At 37.1% G+C, this 22,050-nt stretch overlaps 1 protein-coding gene across 1 annotated transcript; it reads right to left on the bottom strand.

The window, feature by feature from the left end:
* Positions 1 to 528: 528 nt before the first annotated feature.
* On the bottom strand, positions 529 to 20,310 carry LOC107744470 (transient receptor potential cation channel subfamily M member 6-like). Its single transcript, XM_016558140.1, has 38 exons — positions 20,108 to 20,310; positions 19,566 to 19,630; positions 18,955 to 19,034; positions 18,780 to 18,818; positions 17,935 to 18,112; positions 17,602 to 17,815; positions 17,028 to 17,152; positions 16,523 to 16,694; positions 16,234 to 16,408; positions 16,007 to 16,130; positions 14,793 to 14,865; positions 14,620 to 14,720; positions 14,404 to 14,538; positions 14,257 to 14,310; positions 13,574 to 13,714; positions 13,346 to 13,462; positions 12,935 to 13,234; positions 11,894 to 11,989; positions 11,636 to 11,764; positions 9,832 to 10,080; positions 9,501 to 9,675; positions 9,174 to 9,288; positions 8,756 to 8,946; positions 7,863 to 7,995; positions 6,757 to 7,679; positions 5,925 to 6,001; positions 5,719 to 5,839; positions 4,779 to 4,822; positions 4,612 to 4,676; positions 4,503 to 4,525; positions 4,358 to 4,408; positions 4,191 to 4,256; positions 3,802 to 4,103; positions 2,459 to 2,541; positions 2,164 to 2,369; positions 2,028 to 2,079; positions 1,803 to 1,912; positions 529 to 1,138 (listed from the first exon to the last, which is right to left on the bottom strand). Exons 2-38 carry the CDS (start codon positions 19,566 to 19,568, stop codon positions 1,071 to 1,073), a joined length of 5,310 nt encoding a protein of 1,769 aa, XP_016413626.1. The 5' UTR covers positions 19,569 to 19,630; positions 20,108 to 20,310; the 3' UTR covers positions 529 to 1,070.
* Between the last annotated feature and the right edge of the window lie 1,740 nt (positions 20,311 to 22,050).

Here is a 22,050-nt window from a genome sequence, read left to right on the forward strand (position 1 = left end):
GTATGTACTGTATATGTGAGTTGGGCTTTAAGACAGTATATAAGTGAATGGTGAATAGCACTTTGTGTGATGGACTGAATATGTGCGCATACTTGTTTGAGTCGGGGGTGGGGGGGCTGGGGGGTTGAGCTTGATGTGCGAGCATTGTGAAATGGACATGTAAAAGTACTGATTAATCGAGACCTTAAAGTGTCTCCTCCATGTTGTATATACTAAGCGAAGGACTTAAGTGATTTTTGTTAAATTCTATATTTTATGGCTTTTTGTAGACATTTCTTTGTGGGATAAAAAAAAATAAAGAAAATTTTATGGATGCAATCTCGTCTTCATTTCATTTTATTATTAATCAGTCTTGTGTTCCAGTAAAAATGTCGAAACTTCCTTAAAACAAGATCAATTTATTTTAGAAACAAAAGTGTAAGATTAGAGAATAGTTTTATTTAACCCTTTTGCAAATGTTCTAATTGTAAACATAAACCTCTCTACATTTGTTTAGATTTATGCTTAAATAATTTTAAAAATTGCCATTGAATAAAAAATGTAATATATTTTCTGAGAACAAGTCTTATCTTACGCAGTAAGATACTTTGGCATGAGACGTTTGCCAGTGAAGTAAGAAGAACATACTTCAAGATACATTCTCTTATCATCTTACAAAAACAATTGAAAGAAATTTATGTTTAGTTTTGTTTGTTTTTTTACTTGAAAACAGACAAGACTTGAAGACAAAAATACTAAATTAGATTTTGCACTCATGGGGTGTTTCAAGGCCTCACATACTATTATATTTTTATTTATTCTTTTTTAAACATAAAAATATATGTTGAACAATGTTTACACTATTAGTATAGGTACACACATGAAGTAATAAAATAATAAAAAATTTTAAATGGAAAACTGACTTCCCTTATCGACTTATATTGTTTATCATGGAAAAAAGCATCAGCTATGACCAACGCAAAAGTAAATGTTCTGTCACCTTGAGCAGCTCTTTACTATTTTATATATATCGAAACAGGATGTGAACAAGTCGAGCTCCCTGGAAACTGAGTCTACTTCCAGGTTAGAGGTTAAACTGTGCTGCTCGTCTCATCAAAGGCAGGAACTGACTTCCTTTGGCTGCCGCAACTCCTCAAATCTGAAAAGCCAAACACAATATACTCAATTGTGATGCATATTCATAATTTATCACAGAGAGATGCTTTTCTTAAGATCCGAAATTAAATTTGTGGATTGCACATGAATAATTTGTTTTGATTTGATGTGGTTCTTGGAGAGGACGAAGACGAATAAAAAAAACAAAGCACCTTTGAAATATCAAACAAATGTGGCGCAGTGGTTTTCGTTTGTTTGTTTATTTTTTATCCCTGTACTTCTGAAGCAAAGCCTCCCTCTTGATACAAACAACAGGCATCTCATATGTCTTCCATGAGACAGTAATTAATATCTAATCAAAGTCAACACTCTCTAACGCACAAAGAACTATTAAATATGTAATCAAAGAGAACACTCCACATGCCACAAAGGAAACCACGCCCCTCTTCTGCATGCCTTTGCTGTCATGGAAATGAAATAATTTCTGCCTCAGAATTTTTTTTCTAAACCTTCAGGCTTAATTAGATGGCTTTTCCTGTTCATTTTGAAGTTTGCTCTTTTCAAACAAACTCTCAAATCACTTCTAAAGTTGGAGACATGGAGGTATGCCATGTGGACGTATTTACGAGAGCTGCCACTGCAGGGAATGAAAAATAGAAGAGTACTGAAAGTTCAACCCTCAGCCTGTGACATGAGTGTTACCTCACCTGAGAGACCGAGCTTCTTGCAGCAGGAGTTGCAGGTGTGCTTGATAACAAAGCTCTGGATTGCATCATCACCCAAATTGGCAGGTCCAAACGCCATCTCTCCAGAGGAGCTAAACAGGAGCAAACTTTACTTAGAAGCAGCGTAAACAAACGCGTTGAGAAGTACAAATCTTAGCAAATACATTGAAACGTTTTGGATGCTACACATTTATTGTGCCTATTTACCTTTTATCATCAACTCTGATCAGTGAGGGGTCTGTGAGGTCCGCTCCCACACCTTCAGCCAAAAATAAAAAATCAATTCATCACCTTTCAAACAATAATAATAAATACAGGCTCTTAGAGTAAGCCTATCTTATACCTTGTAGATCCAGCACTAGCAGTTCCCTGTTGGTGTACTCGTATGTCCAGTGAGAGAATGCTAGCATTGCTTCTTCCAGACCAGAGGAGGGCGAGATCTCCTCTCCTGTATTATTGTTGTATTTCCTGAAATGACCGCTCATGTTCTTCTCAACAGTCAACCACTGGCCGTCAGAGCGCCAGTGCAGCAAGGAGACATCCAGAAACCTGCACACATACACGTGCTTAGATTTATGTATACTTGGTCATCAACTTCTTGTCATCGTAATAACACAGAAAGGATTCATAATGCTGACCTAGGACTGTAGGGCACACTGCTGGGTTTAATTTGGTTGAATCGCTGCATGAGTTTCTGTGCTGCTCTCTGTTGTTGTATTTCCTGCAGGGTGAAGAGAAATTAGTCAACAGAGAAGCAGAGAGAATAATAATGAATAATAAAACCTGCAAAGTGATATATAATAATAAATCCAGTATATAAATAATTTAAAATAATTTCATCAAAAATTTAAATATCTATCTATACATGTATGTGTATATATATACATATACAGTGGTGTGAAAAAGTGTTGGCCCCCTTCCTGATTTCTTTTTTTTTTTTTCATGTTTGATTTCTTGATTGCGACCAGGTGTGGCAGTAATCAGGCCTGGGTGAGGCTAGAGTAATTGAACTCAGGTGTGATAAACCAGTTTTAACAGGGGGGCAAACACTTCTTCACACAGGGCTATGTAGTTTTGGATTTTGTTTTCCCTTCATAATAAAAACCTTCATTTAAAAACTGCATGTTGTGTTTACTTGTGTTATCTTTGACTAATATTTAAATTTGTTTGATGATCTGAAACATTACAGTGTGACAAACATGCAAAAAAATAAGAAATCAGGAAGGGGGCCAACACTTTTTCACACCACTGTATATATATATATATATATAACTACTGTCAAAATTGTGGAATTTGATAAAATAATGCAGTAAAATTAGTATTATTGTGAAATATTACTACAATTTAAAAGAACTATTTTCCATTTTAGTATATTTTAAAATGTAATTGGCATAACAATTTGCCTTCAGAATTGCTGTGATGTCGCATGATCTTTCAGAGATCATTCAAATATGCTGATTTGGTGCTTAGTTATTATCTATTATTATTGATGGTCAATTAATAAATAATTAATAATGGTTCTTATTATCAATGCTGAAAACAGTTTTTGCTGCATAATATTTTTGTAGAAACCCTGACTTTTGAATGGTAGTGTTTCATGGTTTCTACAAATATATTAAGCAGCAAAGACTGTTAATAAAAATGAGATATGTTTCTTGTACACTGCTTCTCGAATGTTTCTTAAAGTAGCTTATTAGAATTATTTCTGAATGATCATGTGACACTAAAAATTGGAGTATTGGTTGCTGAAAATTCAGCTATTTTAAATTGTAATAATATTTATATTACTATTTGACCAGCCTTAGTGAGCATATGAGACTTTAGAAAAGTTTGACCAGTTTTAATTGTGTGTGTGTGTGTGTGTGGTATATACACACATAATTAAAACATCTGCTGTATATACTAAGTGTAAAAATGTAAACAACTAAATTTACATGCATCAATTTTAGAAATGTTTACATTTAAAATGTAAAAACTGTACCCGCAGACAGAGATGAAGTGAAGTGCTGATTGGGAACACTTTCTGCCAGATGCGAACCACCTCTGGCCTGAAGGCTTTCACCACGTATACTGATCCCAGCTTCAACACATCACCCTCAGCCCAGGTACACACCACCTTGGTGGCCCTGCGCAGACCCCCATCCAGCACCTCCTGGTGGGCTAAAGGCTGAAGAACAGCTGTACGTCCGTGCTGAATCCAGGTGGAAATTTTAGAGGACTGATCTTCAAGTGAAGACCCTGCTTCTGTCTCCTCGAGTGTATAAATACAGACCTCAACACCACCTGCACAGAGCAGAGGACATTTATGTAAATAACTAAATCTGTAAATAATAAGTAAATAATAAAAAAAACTATGGTTTGATTGTTTACCCAATAATGACACAGGGGTGAATGGTATAGAGTGAGCTAGTCTCATAAGGTTGTTCCTCTCCATTGCTGAAAGAAAAAAAAACACCAGAGACCAAAAGAGATCCATCATATCCACAGAATAACAAAACAAAAAATATTTGAGGTTATAAAGTCTAATTATTACTCACCTGAGTAATGCTGGCCTAAATCTTCAGTCAACTTAAATGTAGAGCTCTTTACTAACATTACACACAGACAGAGCACACCAAAATCAATCCCATGCAATTTACTCACAACATAAACAGAATTACCATAAAAGTACAAGTAACTTACCTTCTTGTGTCATGCTGCTTACCCTACAAGAAGTAGAAAAATTAGGTGAACAGTTAGAAATATTTCTTCTTAATAATTAACATCTCATCAAATCAAAAACTGAACTTACGAGGGTCTTTGACTGATAGACCTGGCCCAGCTGCTTAGAAGTGGCTGCCCGGGGGTCACAGTGTTCTGAGGAGAGGTCATAACATTCAGCCCATCAAATGTCTCACAAACAGGACAGAAATCACCTTCATGATGTGAGCACTACAGGTGAACTATGCTGGGCCTTACCAGCCATGATGGGGCCAATTTTGTGAAATCCACTTGGTCAACATCTAATAAATAGAATGAAAAATGATCCCAGTGACATTTTGCAGGTTGGTGTGATTTCATTTCAGGTAACAATTCCAGAAATAAGCTGAAATGTATCTAATATAACTAATTTAGACATACAAATATATATATAATATTATTTCAGGGTTTCTGCAGATTTTATGAAGGTAAATGTAAGACTTTTTAAGACCAAGTACAGAAAACTTAAGGAATAAATTGAATAGAACAAAATACGTCAATATGGTCTCTAAATAAATTGTATTAGCAGCGTTTCAAAGTTAGAAAATACAACTTTCAACAGATCTCCATTAGTCTGAAATTCATTTTACAAGAAAAAAAAAGCACACTGCAAAAAAAAATGTACGTTCTTCATAAGTATTGTTCTCGTTTTCCAGTGCAAATTTCTAAAGATTCTTAAATCAAGACACATTCGCTTGCAATGCAAAATTACATTACATAAAAAGTCTTGTTTTATAAGAAACTGATCAAAATGAAGCAAGTTTATGATTAAAACAAGAACAAATATCTGGTAAAATATCAACTTAATTCAAAGGGAAAACAAGTTTCCATACCCCATTAACAGATATTTGTTCTTGTTTTAAACATAACCTCACTTAATTGATCTGATCTCATTTCATTTTCCATCTCAAGTAAATTAATCTTGATTCAAGGACATTAAGGAAAACAAAACAAAAATGAGGAAGATACTCATTTTTTGCAGCGCATGCAAAATTCAGTGGCATGACTTTGTTAATTTAAGACTTTCTGCTCCAATTTAAGAGCCTTTTTAGCCCTTAAATTGTGGAGGCCCTGGACGGGGGCACATTAAAACTGTTTAAGACCTTTTTCAGACCCGCAGGAACCCTACATTTGGGCATCAAAAAGTTTGAAAACATACTCAGCTGGGTTAGACTGACTGAGGTTCTGAATCTCCGGTCAAACAGGCCTTTTACTTTCCTCCTCATTTTTCTGCGTGGGTCAACCTCATGCATGCATCCCCGTGTTTCATCTAGTTTTACCTAAGAGACAGTGGCATTACTTAATCATATGTTTATCACTAGGTCTGACTGCTTGAAATTAAACAGACATGACAGGTTGGCTTACATTCTCTGGGGTTCCTGCTCTGGTCTTTATGGACTTTTTCCCAAATGACCTTTGTCTCTTAAAGATCTTAGATAACCCTAGAGTCACATACATTAATGGATTAATTAAAGGGGTCATATGATGCTTTTTTAAAGATCATTATTTTGTGTATTTGGTGTAACAGAATATGTTGACATGCTTTAATGTTCAAAAAACACATTATTTTTCAAATACTGTACATTATTGTAGGTCCTATATGTATGACTCCGCATTTGAACGGTCAATAGCAAATACTTAAACTAATAACTAAACAGTAGCTGATTCAGAAGCGCCAGATTGTCATAGCAAAGTCAGAATTACCTCCACTCCTAGGTTCATGAAATGGTCGTCCATAAAATGCATTGCTGATCTGTTGTAAGTAATCTTAAAGATTCCTAAATGCATCTACTTTCGGAAGGCCAAATAAAGTGCTTTTGCTTTCGCCTAGAAACACGCAGCGTCTCCCTGACATGGCTGCTTCAACACTAACTGCGGTTACTGAAACCACGCCTTCTTTCTTTGCGTGCACATTTGGGCCGCATTATGCAAATATTTCCACATAGTGAGGTAAATATGTGGGGGCGTGTTAGAACGAGCCGTTTTAGGGGGGCGTGGCAGAGTCTTAACTTTGATAAAGAATATCTCTTTGGTTTTGAGACTTTAGTCTTTGCAACTTCAGGGATCTTATCTATGCACAATCAGCTTGTAACACTCCAAAGAGAAAGGAAAACTTGAAATCGCATCATATGACCCCTTTAACACAAACTGAGATTGACATATAGTGTGTGGTTTTTATGACTTGCATCCATAATACCTCTCTGGTCATGGCTGTGTTGGGGAGGCGCCAGAAGTGTCCGTCTGCCGTGCTCTGATGTCGAGGCATCAGGCATGGCCACAGTCTCCATGCTGGCCGAGAGCGAGCGGCTCTGCTCCAGATCAAAGGCCCATTTCCTGCCTAAAAGTCCTTGAGGTCTTGTGACGTGTCCAGTATCATCAAGCCTGTAGAATGCCGGGTTTCTGATCCCCACTGATCGATCCCCATCACTGTGGGAATCTGTAAGCAGGAATGTATGGCTGGAGGATCTGGACATTGCATGTAAGTTGTCCTCATCATCCTCTTCCTCCATAGACTCCTCATGGCTGGGTTGAAGCTGTAAGTCTCTCAGAGGCATGGTGGGAGAACTGGCACGTGATGGTTCCCCAGATCCATACATTCCCTTGTCCCTCCATCCAGCGCATAGGTGAGGTAAAGAGAGATCGCATACACCTTCTCTTGAATCGCCACGCTGTAGGGGCCACCTAAAACTACAATCTTCTTCCTCTGGGCTTGCAGACATGCATTTGCTCCTGAACTCAAAGGGTCCAACACTCGTCCCTGGTGGCAGCTCCAGGGAAGGACGCTGCCGGCCAGGCCCCAAGCCTCTGAGTAAGGAAGGTGGCATACTGCGGTAGTGCTTGGGAGATGGAAGTGCTTGGCTGGGGGCGACACTTCCGCCAATGCGGAGACAGCAGCTATGGGACACTTGCTCATGGCGGCATGAAATTGGCTGGCTCTGACCAAAACGGGCCACCTCTTGCTGCTGGTTGTCTGTGGCTGAGAGGAAGTTTAGAGTGTCCACTGCTAAAGCAGACAAGTCCTGCAACTGACCCAAGTGACCGTCTAAAGTGCGCATATTGTCCTGGATGATACTGATCTTCTCAGCAACCTCAACTAATATTCCAGCCATCTCTTCAGCCCTAGAAACAAACACCATAGACAAACTTGAATTCATTCCATTTATTTCAGGTAAACCAAATCATTTTAAATGGAAATTCAGATGCATAGCTTTATTTACAAAGTTCAATCAACTGATAGATTAACTAAAAACAAATGATGTAATTTCCTGCTGCATTCAAATGAGATTTGGGAGATGCACTCACTTGTCAGCTGCAGAGCGAATCTGGTTGATTTGACTGCCTTGTTGACTCTCCTTTTTGTCTCTGAAATATCCAGTGACACACTTTTCTTCAAACTCATGCAACTTCTTCAGATCATCAGGGGCCAGGAGTAATTCTGTACGCACACCAGCTATACACTTAAATGTGTGATAATATTGTGTATAAAAAAAGGATTTTAAGAAACAACAGTATGCACTTTTTTTGTATTGGATCAATCATAAATGTACATTAATTTTTATACAAGAAAAACATTTTGAAACTGTGAAAGTAAAACATTATGTTGTCACATTTTGTCAATATTCAACAATAGTGCAAATTGCTAAATAATTGAATTGGGCTGAATTGTGAAAATGTAGCTTGTGTGTAAAACGTGTGTAAATCGAATCAAAAATAATTTCTAACCTAACATGTACACCACTAGTAAACCGATGTTTCTCAGTCAAATTCTGACAGGATCACGATAATCATGCAGCGAAGAATACCAAACTAATACTAAGCTACTAATAGTAATATTTTAATTTAATAGTATAATAATTTAGTATTCTTAATGTTTATTGAATATTTGATTCTGCTGTTATATAACATAAAAAACACTTATTGTACAAAATAACTGAACACTACATGTCATTGTTTAAATTTAATTGGTTCATATTTACATTAATATTTTTTAAATCTTTTGAAATAAAGATGTTTCTTACTTTTTTTTTTAAAGAAACTTAAACTCGTAAAGAACTATAAACTGGTATTGGTATCCTCTACTGTTTTTTTTTTTTTGTATTGTAACAATCCTGCCGAGTCAATAATGCAAGACATGTCAGTTTTGTAAGACATAAAACAGAGAGCTATGATGGTTCATAAAAAATTCACACACTTACTCAGACCAGCTCTTCCCCGTTTGGATGCCTTTCTGTGCTTTTGCCACATTGAGCTGAGACACAATGTTACATGACTGAAAAAGATGAGAGGGGGCGGCAGCCACGGCTTCTCCTGATATGTCATGATGTAACGATAGCGGTTGTATTTCCACAGCTTACGGGATATGGAGCTCATGTCAAAGTAAACATTGCTGTGAAGTAAATAATAATGCAAAGTAGGTTAAACCATCACAAAGCAACCAAGACTCAACAATACATCAACACCGACTCCTGCAACAATCTTCCACTCTGGATGTCATGGCGCATATTAGTCCAACAACTCAACAGACCAAACTATCATCACACCAGGAAACAAATGAAAATATGTGAGCGAATGACAACTTATGCCAAGTCATAAAGACGAAGATGAAGTGCATACTTGAAGAATGCAATAAGTACATTAACCATGATAATGTACTGAACAAAAAGGTAGACGGCCTGCAGGAAGGGGGTGAGGAAAGCTCCAGGGACACAGGTTTCAGGATTACTACATGCTGTCAAAACAAGAAGGGATTATCACAATAGAATCTAACATAAAATATCTTACAAATGCTATTAATAATATCATAGCTAATAGTAATGATAGAGTAGATCATATACAGGACGTGAAGAGTGAACCATAACCTGACAACCAAATATTAGAGATAAGGTTTATTTAAATCAGATGAACTGACCAGACTGAATGGTGTCCTTTTGTTGCACTCACCATCAATCTCTCCAGCATACACCTCCCCAAAGATCATCCAATAGGGCTGAAAGACTACATCTCTGAGCAGATTCCAGGACGGATCCTCATTAGGTGACAGAATGGACTTCCTGGACGTGCCAAAACTGACCAGCACAATCGCCATAATGACTACGATATAGAACATGTTGCTCATCTGTGGGAGAATATATACACATTTTAAATTATATTTTCTATTTTTGTGAAATGTATCACAGTATTAGAAAACAACTGATCTTATGAAAAACATAACAACAGCAGCAAATGTTGCATGTAGACAGTAATTATGTATTGATGCATTTAAATCACACACCATTTTGGTGATCATGGTCAGGTAGGGTCCTGCATGCTGATTGACAGCAAAAAGGTCCAGAAGCCTGACAGACCAGAAGATGAAATCCAAAGAGTAGACAATGTGACTGGCTAAGCGTGTTTCTTGATGCCACCGGAGGGAGACCCCGACCAGGAACAGGAGGATGCCCATGAAGTCATTGATATTCCAGTACTCACTGAACCACACCTTCAACTTCTTAGTGAACTTCCTGGGCTCTAAAACCAACACCTAGAAAACACGTGGTACCCATGTGTACCCAGCACTCTCAACACAATATACTTAAAGTCCGCGTGAACCGGAAATTGCTGCCGACTTTATTTCCGTGTAGTGACGTATTTCCAGCTGAAACGGAATATCGAACAGAGGGCGTGGTTTTATTTTTGCGCTCCTCCTCTCTGTCTCTCACTCATAGCAACCTAACGGTTGGAGGGGTGCATTTAAGGATATTCTGCCCAAGCCGGAAGGAATGACATTCCAGAGTGGAAGCAAATGTTCAGATTTTTATTAAAGATTACCAAGACAAACAATTTTTTTCAGCGGATTAACTTGCACGGATTAATTGTTCACATCAAGACTAGCAATGTGCGCTAGTAAAGTAAATAAAGTCCATTTTGATTTCATGCGGACTTTAAGGAGATTCTCCTGGACTCTGAACTAGTGGGTTGTGAACCAGAATTAAGTAGCAGGCTTGTTCTGAAAAGGTCATGAACAGCAGAGAAAAATGCTAAATGCAAATAATAAAATGTAACTAACCATTTAAAAGATTATAAAGTCCATTTTGATTTCATGCGGACTTTAATATATCAATCAGTGGCTCTGAACTAGTGGGTTGTGAACCAGAATTAAGTAGCAGGCTTGTTCTGAAAAGGTCATGAACAGCAGAGAAAAATGCTAAATGCAAATAATAAAATGTAACTAACCATTTAAAAGATTAAACGCATCCCATATCTGTTGTCGTTTACAACAAATATGATACATGAAATCAAAAAGTATAGTACTGTGGCACAAATTCATCTCTCACTTGTTAAAACTTAGCTAAATTAGACATACCGTAGGAAAGGACAGAATACATATTTGAACATCAGGAACAAAAGTTTATATGCAAATGAAAATAATATACTACTCCAAAGTATGTAGAAAATATTGAAATATTGTATGTTGAAATAATTGGATTGTAATTTACAACAATATTCTAAGTAAATTCTGTTATTAAGGAACTCCAAATAAATAAATAAAAGCCGTTCAAACAAATGTATTTTATGTTATTTTATATCTTGAATCATTATGTAGTCACTTATGCATTAGACTGCTTTTAAATATTAGCAATATTTTGTTGCTGATTTAAAGGAGAGGACAAAAATGCTTTTTGTTTTAATTGTTACACTTAATTGTTCTAGAAATATTTTTTTTACTGTTATTCAGAGATTTTTTAACCAATAAACAATCACTCAAACATTTAGTCAATGGCAGAAGTCTGTTAATAATTCCCACAAGTGCACTGCTGCTGGGTTCATAGATAACAGAAGATGGGGAGTCAGACAGTGCCATTCTCAGGGTCAAGCTTGAGAACAGCCTAATCAGAAAGCAATAGCACCTTACTGAAGACCTTTGGAATCCAGCTTGGTAAAGATAAAACTTTTCAAAGACATGCTTTCTTTAATTGCCATGAACAGCTGCAAAGGGCACTAAGCCAACTTTTCACAGACAAAAGGAGACATTGATGATCTCATACTGTATATTTCTTTTAACTGCTGGAGAGGGGTGTGATTTCAAGGGCACTCACCTCTCGAGCTTTCTCCGCTGCCATGGTCAGGATGTAAGTTATGACCAAGCACTCCTGAATGTTGGGTTTCTCATCCAGCCTCACCAGCACAGTATAAGAGAACATCATGAGGAAACCCAGAAACGCCATCTGTGCGGACAAATCAAATCTTCAGAGATGCAAGGTTGAAAAGAGAGGCAGCTGGAGCGAGAGGGTGTGAAAGAATGGGAAGGTGAGAGAGAAAGAGAAAGGTGGAGGTGGAATTAAGGGGAAACCTACTGTGTGAAACCAGAATTTGACCACTGGAGCCGTATAGAAGTCATACACCTTTCTGGTCCAGGGACAAAGACACCTGCTCCCTCTCTCCTCATCACCCTGAATCTAGAAAAAGCAAGTTATTAAAAACTACAACTTTTAATAATCATTATAATTTTGTGAGAATAGAAGTCCACCCAACAACTACAACACAGAGAAATAATATCTTTGGAATCAACCCGACATTAAAGAGTGAGCATTTAAAGCATCAGATGACAAAACTGCATCACATGCTTAAAAGAGAACGCTTTCATCTGTTGATGTAGATGCTAATATAGTTATCTTTATATTTATCATTCTTGGTGTGAATGGCCCTCTGGTGAATCGGTTCAATCTATTTAGACAGTTCAGGCAATTGATTCGCCAATTCATGTCCCTGCACAGAAATCTTGTGCTAATTTTGCTGTGTTGTGCTAATATTGTGTTGTGCTAATTTAGTTGTTGCGACTAGTTTCCGTTGTGTTGCGGTTTGTTTCCATTGTGTTGTGCTAATTTCGTTGTGTTGTGGCTTGTTTCTAGTGCTGTTAAACAATTAATCGCATCCAAAATACACACATATACAGTATATGTTTTGAAAATATTTACATGTATATATTTATATTCATATAATTTATAATATGTAAATATATTTAATATATAAACATAACATTTTTTTCTTAAATATACATGCATGTGTGTGTATTTATATATACATAATAAATATACACAGTACACACATATATTATGTGAACAAAAACTTTTATTTTTGGATGCAATTAATCGCGATTAATCGTGTGACAGCACTATTTTTAAGATTGTAAGAATAACTAAAAAAAAGTTCAACTAAAAGGTTCTTTCAGGAACCCAAAATGCTGATTCTATCCGTGGTATTGATGTCTTTAAAAATGTGCCTTCTCCTTTTTATCCTCCAGTGTCTTGATTAAATATCATAAAGAAAGTTGCGTCTAGTTTCCATTGTGTTGTGGAGATTTAGTTGTGTTGTGCACTATTGGGCCACCGTATTTAGCACATGTTGTTTGCATTACAAGCTTTAGAGTGAGGAAAAACACAAACTGACAGAGAGTTCTTCTTCAGCTCCTCTGCCATGCTGTCACCCATATTGCTGTCTCCGGCTTCCACCGCCATAGCACGGTAAAGCTTGCAGGCCACAACCGCCCTGGCCATAGCCTGCTCTCCATGCTGCCACAGAAACATCGCCATCTCTTGCCGATGCTTGAGCACTGCCCACACAAACAGGTCGTTAAAAGTGCATAAAAACTCGGGGCTCGAGGTTGACATCACGTCCTGAGGCGCAACCGCACCCTCCTGCAAAGACACAATTTTGGGTGTTTTTAATAAATGGAATGATTGTGAATGTATTCATACGCATATGACTCAATATTGCGGCTGTGAACAGAATGGAGATGTTGAGAGAACCTGGTGTCTGCATGGCCGAGCAGTTCTGTGGAAATGAGAGCGAGATGGGGAGGTCTCTGGAGTTGGAGCTGCTTTCCTGGCTTTGCTGAAAGGGCTGGATGTCTCCTTACCACCCTCCTATCCCAGATCAAAAAAGCTCATTAAATTTAAGTTCAATAATGTCTACAAGAAATGGAAACTCACTTTCAAAACACAGAAATACATGGATTATTGGAAAAGAAAGCAGACCTTAGCTGGGTTATGAATGCGACTGTACATGGCTCTGAAGCTCTTGCGTGTATATGTGCTTCGATAAGCTCCGCCAATTAAGTATTCAATCACCATTCCAATGTCAATTAAAGATATCCTATAAACAGCAGGCAGACGAGCCTACAAAAACACAGAAAATGCTTATGGAAACACTATTTCAGGTCAAGGACCCCTTGGTGGATTGACAAACAGAACATTTTAAGCCTGGCCTATAATAAGGATATATAATATAGAACACATTTTGGGGTCAGTAAGGTTTTAGTTTGGAGCCATAGTAAGATTATTTTACGTTTTTAAAATAAGTCGCCAATGCTCATCAAGGCTGCATTTTGTATTAAAAAAAACAGCAAAAAGAGTAATGTTGTAAATACAGTAAACTTGTAATATTGTTACAATTATAAAAAACTGTTTCCTATTTTAATATATTTTAAATTGTAATTTATCTCTGTGAGAATTACTCTAGTCTTCAGTGTCAGGTGATCCTTTAGAAATCATTCTAATATGCTTATTTGGTGCTCAGTGAATTAAGTTAATTAATTGCGTCAATATTGTATTTTTGTTTAAAGGATCCACAAAAATTCAAACAATTATTGTCTGACTTGCTGTTGACAACCCACACAACGAAGAACAGAAATAACTTCAAGGTTGCACTTCACACAAACCTGTTTGGCATCCTCAATGATGTGTCGAAGAAAATGATCAGAGGAGCCTTTATGCTGGAAAATACAAATGATTTATCATAAGAAGGATCAGAGATATTTGCTTATATCAGAGACAAAAGCTTACTGCAAGTGGTAAATGGGCATTACTATATTGTAGAGCTGTTCCAGACGAGAAATGGTCAAGAAGCATCTCATGGTCATGCCGTTCTCAATCAGCAGCTTCACAAAACTGACACGATCCATTACCAATGCATCCAACATGGTCTGCTCCAGGGATCCCACCTACCAAATCCAGCACTGGATTATACACGTCTGCTCTAACTCATAAATGCCTTAATCCTGGCTGTAAAATCATAACTGTACCTGCCATTGTTGTCCGTACACTAGAATGTTGTCCTTTGCCACATCAGCTCTGTCCCAGGCCAACGTGATATTTAGCTGCTCCTCAGGGGAAGCTCTGGTACCTGTATTTTCATTTTTGGATGAACAACCACATTAATCCAATATTTAATTAGTATGATAACAATATTACATACCTCTCAGTGATGTAGTCAGGATCGCAACATCTGCCTCTTGAAGGTCCTCAGATTCAGAGTCAAAAATGGTGATCTAAGATGAAAAGTCATTGAAGTATGACCTCATTTAAAAAATCAGCCCATAAAGGAAAACTAATTTTAACCAACACAGATGGCCAGCATTAAAACAGATTTGTAAACTAGTGGCACTTCTGTGGTGTCATGTTCAATATAACCAGACGTTATTTATTTTGTTTGGTATTAGTATGAAACCACCAGCATCCCATACCAATATATAAATGCATGTAACTCTATAAGACACCCAGAGGGGATGTTCTTCTCTTAACATGCCTTTGGCATTTCGTCTTCACATGAGTGATTCATACCCAATCAAAAAATCTGTGAGCCTGGGGACCAAATTAATCCCTTCTACTCGATTAATATGGAAATACGTTTCATGCGCCATCATTCCAATTATTCTGTTCTCTCTCAATTTAGAAGCTCAGAGATGTGGGGTGGGTGTGGTAAACTACAACATTCCGTTTGATGGAGGCTTAGCATCAGAGCTTTCGGCATAGTGACAGAGACCGATACACAGCAGGCATCTTATCACACAAAACAACCAGTGTTTACCGCCAAGTAGGAGGAGAGAGGAAGAAGACAGAAGAAGAGGAAACAGCCAGAGAAATGCAGAAGGGGATTTGAATATGTTGCACTAGGTTCACAGCTTAGAGGACAAGAACTTCGCTGATGAGTGAGGAGTTCGAGATTAAGTTAGGACTGACTGGTATTTTCATGAACTGACGATTAGAATCTGCAAACTGATCTGCATCTCCTGAAACCAAGAGAGTGAAAATGTCTTTTAGTTTTGGTTTTAGAAAATTATAATAACCCAGGTGAGCACATGATTAAAGAGATCAAGTAATTCGTCATCATCTATCCAGAAAATGTTCAGTCAGTCATAATAAATAAATAAACACTGACATTTGAAATGACTTTGAGATTAATCTTAGTACATGGCTAGGCACCAAAAATAAAATTTAATGAAATTAATAATTATTTTTGTTTGTAGAGTGATACAAGAGACATGAAACTAGCAGAGCTATGTAGGAAACCAGTTGTTTGTGACAATGGTCAATGACACTGTTTAGCAGCCATTATACAAAAATTTGTCATAATTGACCAATCAGGGTCATGTGTTCCAACGAGATGTAAAATAAGGTTATTTAACTTACAAGCTCTCTATATTCCATGCATTCCATGAGTATGCTGAGAAGTTCAGAGGCCTCTTGTCTGTCCACAACAAACATTTCCTGAATCCTCAGCAGGACATCCTCCTTAATATCTGAGTCCAACATTCTATGACAAATATATGAGACATACATACAGAAACAGGTCAGACTATTCAATATAACACAACCCAAATATTATTTAAATTCATGTACACTTATGTGAGACATGCCTTTCTACAGCTGTTTGTTTGTGTATTAAAGCCAGCAGGTCTGCAGCTCTGCCTGTTCCCTCAAACACCAGCACAGGCACAGGAGAACTTCTGCGCACATACTCCAGCACCACTGAGAGGATGGCAGGACCCCCTTCTACTACAACACACACTAAAGGCACATGCTCAGGCAGCCCTGAAATCAATACACACACACACACACACATATATACATCACAATATATACACATCAGACATGCACATATCTTTTAACTCAAAAGACATTTGACATTTGTAAGAAAACACTTACTAGGGTGGATTTTCAGAAAGTGTATATGCCTTTCTAGCCTTTTCCTCAAGTCTATTTGACAACCTGATTTACCCATGGTCCCATCATCAACTAACAGGAAGTGTGAATGCATGCCGTTCAGGCTGGCACGTTTACTCAGAGGATTACCTAGAGCCTGGTAGTGCCTCAAAACCTAGGACAATAAACCCCAACATCAGTATAGCAAAACCAAAACAAAATAAAGAAAATATATATATAACATAATGCACGAAATAAACCAGTACAAATAATAATTGAACAAAGTAACAATTAACAAATTGTCAATGTCACAGATTTACTGCAGTGGTCCAGAAATGCATAATCTTAAATGCATTATTTGTTTTATATCATCACATTTCTTTGTTTTGAATCTCTCAAAATCCAGGTTTAAATGATTTTGAATTTTGATTTTGAATCCCCTTCACCTCAGATCCTACTGTACATTGCAATATAATTCAATAGCATAGTGTAGAAATGTAGAACTCACATCCCGGCCAATAAGGTCACTGTTATTCTCAATAATGCCCCAGGGTGGGATCCCGACAACATTCCTCTTCCTGTGGTCATGTGACCCATACACTTTTACAGCATCACCAACATACTTAGACACACCTGAATACAATGAGAAAGAAGGTCCAGTGTTGTTACTGTAACTAAAACTATTAAAAATGTTTTTGGTAAATTGAAATATAAAGCTAAATCTAAATATAAGATGAAAACTTTAACTTAAGATACTTAATTGAAATGAGAAATACTGCCTTGGCAAGTAAGTGAAATCAATACATTTTTTAAGTACCAAAAATACTGCAATATAGATATATTTTTAAAAAAACAAACAACAACATTTCTCAAATTTAAAAATATGAAAACAGAAAATATAAAAATAAAAGCCAATTTAAAATATTAATAAATACTACAATAGGATATAAATACTACTAAAATAACCGTGATAAGGTCATAATGATATGAAAGAGGTTATTGTGTACTGTGCTTCACTAGAAAACAGTGTGATAGCAAAAACAAGACATTTAAAGTATATGTATCCAGCCACAAACACAAACCCGTATTGATCCCGTCAGTCAGTATCCATGCTCCAGTGCTCTCTGCAGCTGTGATGAGCCCTGTGCTGAAAGCCTGGCACACCCGTGGAGACAGAGGGAAGTTGTCTGTCCCTCCATGCACAGAGATCACCAACTTGGGCATCTCCATGTGCCATTCTCTCAGCATCAGTTGGACCAGGAGCTCTGGTGGAGTGTCACAGGAAAGACGCACATACTGTAGAGAAAACAGCACTTTACTGTATGAACTATGCACAATTGTATATAATATAAATACACTGTTAATAGGCATAAACACATCTGCCTGATAAGTTTTTCCTCCTTGTAAGCACCAACCTTGGCACGACACGTGCGCTTTGTGCTGCCCTGGAAGTCCAGTGATCCGAAAGCATCAGTGGGGCTGACGCTGGTGTGTTGCAGCACTGACCACTCCTCCTCATCAGGACCAGGGCCATGTCCCAGCAAGCCAGAGTACAGACTCACATGCTCCGCGATCAGCCTCCCACAGCAACATCTGAGGAAAGAGATTAAATGAGCTAAATGAGAATAGAAGAGAGATAAAAGGTATAGAAATTTGTTTCCATCACGGAATTTTAAAATAATGAGGTAATTGTGACTTTTTTTATGACACAATTCAGACTCAGATTCTCAAAATTCTGAGAAAGAAGTCAGAATGGCACAAATCTTGCAATTCTGACTTTTTTCCTCAGAATTCTGAGTTTACATATTGCAATTCTGTTTTTTTTCCCACCATGGTTAAAAAAAGTAAAAAAAGGTAACTGCAACAAGTCTGATTTCTTTTTTTCAGAATTGCAAGAAAAATGTCAGAATTATGAGATATAAACTCCTATTTTACCTTATTTTTAAACCTCATGTTTTTTTTCCAGTCACGATTACTCGATATGGTGTTAAAAATTATTTTATAGAGATCACACTCACAAAGAGCAACATCTATACAATGAAATATTTTATGTCCGAGTACGACTACAAGACATTTAACTATTTAACTGACAATCAAATCCCCTGATTTTACCAAGAATTCCCATGACTTTTAAAGACTTGAATACCACAGTTTAAAAATGTCCATGACTGAGCTTTATGCACAAAAATGATTAAAATGAGAAAACATTTTCATGGTAATAAATAGAGGATGAATGTACTGATGATCAAAAAAATAATACCTTACTAAGCTTTGGCACACTTGACACACTGGATAACACCTGCAAATAAGCAAAAGCTGCAATTCATATGGGTCCTTTAAGACAAAATGAATAACCTCAGAAGCACCTGATTAACTCGCATTGTCATTGCTAAAAGATTATATGCAGATATGACAACCAAGATTATTAAGCACACCTGTGATGATCACGTGAGGCTGGCAGAAATTTCACACATTCTCTCTTGGAAAAAGTGGCCTGGATCCAACTGCGTCTAGACTGAAGGGAAAACAGCTGTACTATAAGGTTTGTTATACTATAGGCCTACTTTAATGAGCCGAGATAACCACCACATTAGAAGCATTGCTGTTATTGTTACTTAAAACGACTTAAAAGTCTTTATTAATTCATAATTTTAATAAATACAATATTAGTATATAAATAATGCTAAAACAACCCAGATGTGGTCATAAAGAATTACAGATAAACAAACTTTCTTAGGGCATCTTTTACACATCTGAGTTAAGGCTGCTCTGAATGTGTGCCTCTGTGCCTGCTCAAAATATGAAAAGAGGTAATGCCATAAAAGCCAGATTAAATTATGACACACTTTAGCTTATAGTATCAACATATACAGTTATAACGGCTGTGTAAGTGCATTTATGACACCTCTAAGCAGCATTAAACAGTATATGTAAACGCATCTAAAAAGAAGCCACTTCAGAAGCACCTCTATGCCAACTTTTTACAGATATAGCCTACATACAACTCTTATTTATTGTGTGAGTGCGTGTGCGTAATGCAACGTACCATTTCTCCTCAAATCTCCTTCACAGCTGAGTCAGTCATGAATACTTTTAGACAGCCTTTTCAGCCTTGCAGATTTTGCGGATAAAAAAAAAAACAATGCATTGGTGTGAGGTGGAAAATTACGTCTATACATCCTTTTCCGGGAATTATTAGGTGAAATACAAGACACAGATGAGAAACAATATTCCTAACTTAAAATAACTACATCTAGCCGACCAAACAAATAAAAAAGGGTGGAGGAGGGCGTCCTCACCCAAAACAGAGACTGAAACATACAGTACTTTCACTTACTGTAGGCTACTACAACCTGAAGAGCCTCATCTGTTCAGATATAAGTGCATTTGAAGAAAAAGAGGTCGCAGACTGCTGTAACTACGCATTTAAAACAACAGTGCTGTGTGGAATGGGGAATGAGATAACGCAAACACAAGTTTTAACACGTCTTAGAGTAAAGCCCTGTAGGATACAACTTTTCGTTTCATACAACAAGGCAGCTACAAACTTATACCATACGCTGACGCTCTGCACAGCTGTTTAATTACCTGTGTAATAGCGTTGTTTTCCCAGTCATGTTTTCCATAAATTCAGCGGATTCTTATTCCTGCATTAAACGCGCATAATAGATGAGATGCGATCAGCTAGGAAGTGGGTGGTCTCTTCCAAGGGCTGTAAAGTGTCGAGTGTGGACACGCAACTGGAACTTTAATGCGAACTTGTTTCGTTCTGGGAAGCTCGTGCTTATTCAAGAGAGACCAATAGTAGTTGCATAACAAATGTAACTTCATTCTTCACATTCTTCCTGTGTTCATTTCGAAATGTTTCTTAGATGCTATGAGATTCAAGTATTTTTTTCTCGCTTAAAGACTTGGTTTCAAAAGCAGCGATGCAAAGCGGAAAATAATGTTCGTGAATGACTAACTTAACGAGCGCAGGCGGTTAAAGATAGTTAAGGAGGAGCGCAAATAATGAAAAGACTGACGTTCAGCCAGACCTCAATCACGAGATCCCATCTCTACAAACAAACAATGTTTAGTTATGAAAATCTTAATTGCTGCATAAATATCAGAAAACATAGCTGCAAATAGCAGTTAATGGGTTTATTTGCGCATAAGCTCACGATTCCTCGCATTTAAAATAATACTGCAACTAGTAATATAGGCTACTGTTAACACCATTTCGATGCATTAGTTGTACGTACGGTCAAGTTTCTCACCGTTATAGCGCCTCCTTCTGTCAAAAACCGGATGTAACATTACATGCTTGCGACAGGCCCACCGAGTTTACTGACAATTTGATGTTATTAATCTTATCTAATATCTTATGAAATCGGATTGGCTGATGGCTGGCATTATTTTTTAAATATGTAGTTGTCCTCATATATCAGTTTACATCAAACACATGGTATAATAAAATATTTACAGTATGTCTATCATGCCAACAGTTGCCAACATACTTACATTTTTATTTACTTATCCCATTCAGGAATTGTAACAAAAATAGTTTGCCATACCTCAAATAGATTTTCACTCAAATGTAATGCATAAAAAAAATCTATCACAGTTTTTCCACTTTACATAATGGTAACCTTCTATAACGGCAAATATACAAATTACATCAAAATATGTAATAATAAAAAAAAAACAATTCTAGCCTGTCATCAGAGGTGTGGAGCTTGATTCTCACATGCTTCCATTTCACCCAAAAAAAATAAAATAAATAAATTTTGTCTTCATTGTCCTTGAGGTTAAAGCATGTCTCTGAAGTACTGAGTTGTTTCATTAGATTAAGTACTAACAAGACTGCACATTACCGGTATTATCATTTTTCATGTACATCCCATTTCCACATATTCCCAGAGGAGAACTCAAATAGAATGAAGTATTAAAAGTTAGCTTACCATTGCAGCACTTTACTTGCATGCTTATTTTAGCTTAGCAGATGAGCAGGACTATCTCTACATTCTGATCACTGCCGATGCAATCTCCTGATAAAGTTGGCATGTTCTCAGCCCTTATTCCCTCCTAGACCAAAGGTCATGAGCACCTGACACAACAGCGTGGAAACAGGTATGTTTCACTTCCTTCGGGTGAGGAATGGGGAAAGAAAACACACACCGTATTTCACAGTAGTTCTTTACCTCTTAAAAAGTAAGAATCATGAAATCAGACAGTTCACCAAGGATATTGCAAGCCAATATCAGTATAAAAAAGAAATTTTATTGCTGTTGAGCAATTTCAAATTTCAACACTGCAATTACGCCACTGGAACGTTCAAAGCACTTGCTGTATCTACTAAGATCAGAAGTACCGTAAAATAGTAGTAAAATAATAATGTTGTTCAGAGAAAAAGAACAAGGCCCTAAAGTTGAAAAAAAAAAAAAAACGAAACACCTAAAGAATAAAAGTGGCTTATACCTACTGAACACCATAAACATAAAAAAGCAAACACAGGTTCAGTCCAAGCAAAAGAACATACACTTGACACA

The sequence above is a fragment of the Sinocyclocheilus rhinocerous genome, unplaced genomic scaffold (assembly GCF_001515625.1).
Source record: "Sinocyclocheilus rhinocerous isolate Xijiao unplaced genomic scaffold, SAMN03320098_v1.1 scaffold196, whole genome shotgun sequence".
Taxonomy (NCBI): Eukaryota; Metazoa; Chordata; class Actinopteri; order Cypriniformes; family Cyprinidae; genus Sinocyclocheilus; species Sinocyclocheilus rhinocerous.